At 34.6% G+C, this 4,996-nt stretch overlaps 1 protein-coding gene across 1 annotated transcript in view; it reads left to right on the plus strand.

The window, feature by feature from the left end:
- Nucleotides 1-4,996, plus strand: part of LOC106465093 (protein TANC2-like) — a 55,444-nt gene that overhangs the window by 6,730 nt on the left and 43,718 nt on the right. Inside the window, exons 3-4 of the mRNA XM_022392921.1 lie at nucleotides 1,867-1,932; nucleotides 2,672-2,911. Of these exons, the coding sequence (XP_022248629.1) occupies nucleotides 1,867-1,932; nucleotides 2,672-2,911 (306 nt within the window). The remainder of the gene's footprint in view (nucleotides 1-1,866; nucleotides 1,933-2,671; nucleotides 2,912-4,996) is intronic.

Raw genomic sequence — 4,996 nt, forward strand, 5'->3', positions numbered from 1 at the left:
ACGTATCGTGTTAAGTAAACGGGTCATTGATGATCATCTGTAGTGTGGGCTATACGTATCATGTTAAGTAAACGGGTCATTGATGATCATCTGTAGTGTGGGCTATACGTATCGTGTTGCAGAGGTTATAAAACGTTCTTCTAAGATCAACCAACACCAACATGTCACTTCTCCATATACTTGTATTCCTGATGACCTACTTCAGCAGAAAACAACTGCTATACATATATATAGAGGAGGAAGAGTTTCGTATTATGTATTACACTTTGCAGAAGACATGTATATTCTAAATATTGAAGTTATCTTGTCGAATTAGTCTACCCCATTAAAAGCCAATATACATATGTAGGTATATTTTGCGATTATTTATTTATTCCTCTGTCCAAAAGTGATCATAAGATCATGTAACATTTTCCGCTAGTGTTCATAAACCACTCATCGCGGTGTTGGGATTTTTAGCCCCTGGGAACATTAAAAAAAAATAGCAGTCTACCCAGACGAGGCGCTTGGTGTCCCAGCGGTAAGTCTTAGGGCTTATAATGCTAAAAATCTTGTTTCGATACCCGCTATGTGCAAAGAACGGATAGCCAATTGTAGATCTTTGTTATTAACAGCAAACAAAATATCAAAGTACTTAGAAATGAAAAGTCGGTAAAGCTTTAAAAATTGTTTAAGGAACGCCGTCACCACCTCACTCAGCGATACTTTGAAATTTCAACTTCACGTGTAACCTAACTCAGAATAGTAAGGTGAAAGAATATTTGAGCAGATAGAATAATAAGAAACTGGATTTGTTAGTCTTCATGACCAACCTCAGCTTTCTGTGCACTAAATGTTATATTTATTAATGCTTTCATATCATACCCACTTTTATCAGCTTTTCACAAATGCCCCCCCCCCAGTGGCACAGCGGTATGTCTGCGGACTTACAACGCTAGAAACCGGGTTTTGATACCCATGGTGGGCAGAATACAGTTAGCCCATTGTGTAGCTGTGTGCATAACTTCAAACAAACAAACAAATTTTCACAAATTTGCAGTGACCGGTTAGCCTAACGCAAATTTAAAAATCTATAGTTTATATATTATTGTTACAGAAAATAAAATTTGTAGATGTTACATGTACACGCCAGGTTTTCTGTTCCTAAATTAAAAAAAAATGCTATATAGTATTGGGCTGATCAATACTCTACAAACAACCTTAATTTGGTATAAACGTTTAATAGTTCGCTAGGCAAAACCTCAAGATAATGACGTTGTCCAAACAACCTTAATTTGGTATAAACATTTCGTAGTTCGCTAGGCAAAACCTCAAGATAATGACGTTGTCGTTGATAAGTGTCATTAAATCCACGAATATATAAATGTGTGTATATTTATATAGAACTATCCAAGTTGTATATTTTATTTTAATATTTGATTATATTAGATGTTCATCGCAAGTTTTATGAACAGAGTAATCTGTAATTTCTTCATAATTTGTAATCTTTTTTTACCCAAGCGAATCAACGAAACGTTACAGAAATCTTCCACTTTATTCTATCTGTGAACTGTGAATTTAAATATCGTTGAAACTGCTTTGTATTTAATATTTATTTATGCGACTGCCCCCCCCCCCAAGGAGTTTTGTTGGTAAGCTCGAGGACTTATAACGATATAATTCGGGGTCTGATCCCTGCAGTTGACACAAAGTTGTTTAACTAATACTGCATTTCTGTGACTGCTCCCAGGAAGTTTTGGTGGCAAGCTCGGGGACTTATAACGATAGAATTGAGTGTTTGATCCCTACAGGTGACCCAAAGCTGTTTAACTAATACTGCGTTTCTTCCAATGTTACTGTAAGATAAACAAGTTTCTCGTGTTCCAGGGAACCAGAACAACTGTGGACGGTCAACAATGAAAGTTAGCGCTGAAATACATAGTCCACTGTCAGGTGAGTTTTATTTATTTTTAGGCTAAAATGGCTCCATTATTACGATCATATAGTAACAAATAGATTCGCTGTATACACTATAAATTAGTCACACATTAAAAAATGATATATTACGCATTAAGTTGAACATATTCAAATAGCTGTGTAAACCAATGTTCAGTGAAGAGAGTTTAAAATTCCAAATGTTTAACTCAGGTTTAAAACTCCAAATGTTTAACTCGGGTTTCAAATTCCAAATGTTTAACTCGGGTTTCAAATTCCAAATGTTTAACTCGGGTTTCAAATTCCAAATGTTTAACTCAGGTTTAAAATTCCAAATGTTTAACTCAGGTTTAAAACTCCAAATGTTTAACTCAGGCTTCAAATTCCAAATGTTTAACTCATGTTTAAAACTCCAAATGTTTAACTCAGGTTTAAAACTCCAAATATTTAACTCAGGTTTCAAATTCCAAATTTTTAACTCAGTTTTAAAATTCCAAATATTTAACTCAGGTTTAAAAGACCAAAGAATATCAATCAATGCTTTGGAAACTTTGTAAAGAAAAAAGACAAAAAAATTTATATAATAATCGAATTCGATAGAAATATCCAAATACTTAGGTCCCAATCCCTTTATTTTTAGTTTTATTATGCGGCAAATTAAAATTTACCGTTTAATATTAAATGTATTATAATAATGGTGTTGGTCGCCAGTCATTCTGTAATTTCTTGACTAAAATTGATTTAATGTTATTTGTAGACGACGAAAATCCACCGTATTCTGTTGAAAGAGGCGAAGATACAGCGAAAAAAGATCTTTTCATACGCTTTGGCTTGTTGCCTGGTGACAGACCTGAAATTGACCGAAGTGCTCCACCACCTAGGCCTGGATCAACCAATCAAAGCAGCCATGAGTCATATGCAAGCATTTCGTCACTGGCAAGTAGCGAGGCTAATATTGCAGTATCTACAGACACTAGCCCTATATCAACGCTAACAGGTATTAAAGCTTCTTTCTTTCTTTCTTATTTTACATACGCTTTAAAATACACGTTTCCTAAAGAAAATTTCAGCATTAACATGTAGTAAAGAGCTGAAGGCAACACTGAACAGGATCCCGCTTTACTTTCGCTAGCAGGATCATTAGATAGCGTTTATTTTCTAACTCTAATCGTGATGGAGTTACGGTTTCTAATATACGAAAGTTCGCTTGGCAAAACGAAAAAATCCTAAGTTAGAAAAGACTCGTTGTTTTCATGTAACAAAAACGACCGTTGTTTTTTTTTTCGCGATCACTATTTTGCTGGTTTTCATGTCAATGCCCCCCCCCCACATATATACGAAATTATATATTTTTTAAAACATATTAAAACATTGGACGTAACTCTTAATGAACTTGAAGATAGCTTCTGATCATTGTAAAAATTAAAATAGATTAATACATTTTGTCTTCGTAACCTCCTTAAAGGCAGCCTGGCATGGCCTAGTGGTTAGGGTTCTCGACTTGCAATCTGAGGGTCGTGGGATCGAAACCCGTCACCGAACATGCTCACCCTTTCAGTGGTGGAGGTGTTATAAGGAGACGGCCAATTCCACTGTTTGCTGAAGAAGTGTAGCCCAAGAGTTGGGCAGCGTTGACTAGCTGCCTTCCCTCTAGTCTATAACTTTAAAATTAGGGACGGCTAATGCAGATAGTTCCTCGAGTAGATTAGCGCGAAATTCAACAAATTAAAAAACCTCTTTAAGGGTCGTAACCCAGGGAGGAAGAGGTCAACGCTGAACCTGATCCCTCACTGGTCCAAAACAAGGACCGAAGCCCGATGAAGAAGAAGTGTCGTAACCCACAATTTGAGAAAGACTGTAGAAAAGAACATAAAAATTCTCTGAAACCATGTTGCGTGCCTTGATACACACGAACTATTAGACAACTGTGGTTTAGTGTCTGTATTAATAAATGTTTCGTGTTCTTCGATATTCTCACTACGATAAAATAGCGTTTGTAAGTTATATATGCGAAGTGTAATGTGAATGTTTCTTTACCAAGAAGCGTTAATTTAATGTATATACAAAAACTAGGAAGAATGGCTCATAATCGCATTGTTGTACACTAAAAATGAAGAAAAATGGCTTATAATCGCATTGTTGTACACTAAAAATTAAGAAGAATGGCTTATAATCACATTGTTGTACACTAAAAATTAAGAAGAATGGCTTATAATCGAATTGTTGTACACTAAAAATGAAAAAGAATGGCTTATAATCGCATTGTTGTACACTAAAAATTAAGAGAAATGGCTTATAATCGCATTGTTGTACACTAAAAATTAAGAGAAATGGCTTATAATCGCATTGTTCTACACTAAAAACCAGAAAGAATGGCTTATAATCGCATTGTTGTACACTAAAAACCAGGAAGAATGGCTTATAATCGAATTGTTGTACACTAAAAATTAAGAAGAACGGCTTATAATCGCATTGTTGTACGCTAAAAACTAGAAAGAATGGCTTATAATCGAATTGTTGTACGCTAAAAACTAGAAAGAATGGCTTATAATAGAATTGTTGTACACTAAAAACTAGGAAAAATGACTTATAATCGCATTGTTGTACACTAAAAACTAGGAAAAATGGCTTATAATCGCATTGTTGTACACTCTAAAAACTAGGAAAAATGGCTTATAATCGAATTGTTGTACACTCTAAAAACTAGAAAGATCGGCTTATAATCGAATTGTTGTACACTCTAAAAACTAGGAAGATTGGCTTATAATCGCATTGTTGTACACTCTAAAAACTAGGAAAAATGGCTTATTATCGAATTGTTGTACACTCTAAAAACTAGAAAGATCGGCTTATAATCGAATTGTTGTACACTCTAAAAACTAGGAAGAATGGCTTATAATCGAATTGTTGTACACTAAAAACTAGGAAGAATGGCTTATAATCGAATTGTTGTACACTAAAAACTAGAAAGAATGGCTCATAATCGAATTGTTGTACACTCTAAAAACTAGGAAGAATGGCTTATAATCGCATTGTTGTACACTACTAAAAACTAGGAAAAATGACTTATAATCGAATTGTT

This window comes from Limulus polyphemus, unplaced genomic scaffold, assembly GCF_000517525.1.
Source record: "Limulus polyphemus unplaced genomic scaffold, Limulus_polyphemus-2.1.2 Scaffold1833, whole genome shotgun sequence".
In the NCBI taxonomy this organism is placed as follows: Eukaryota; Metazoa; Arthropoda; class Merostomata; order Xiphosura; family Limulidae; genus Limulus; species Limulus polyphemus.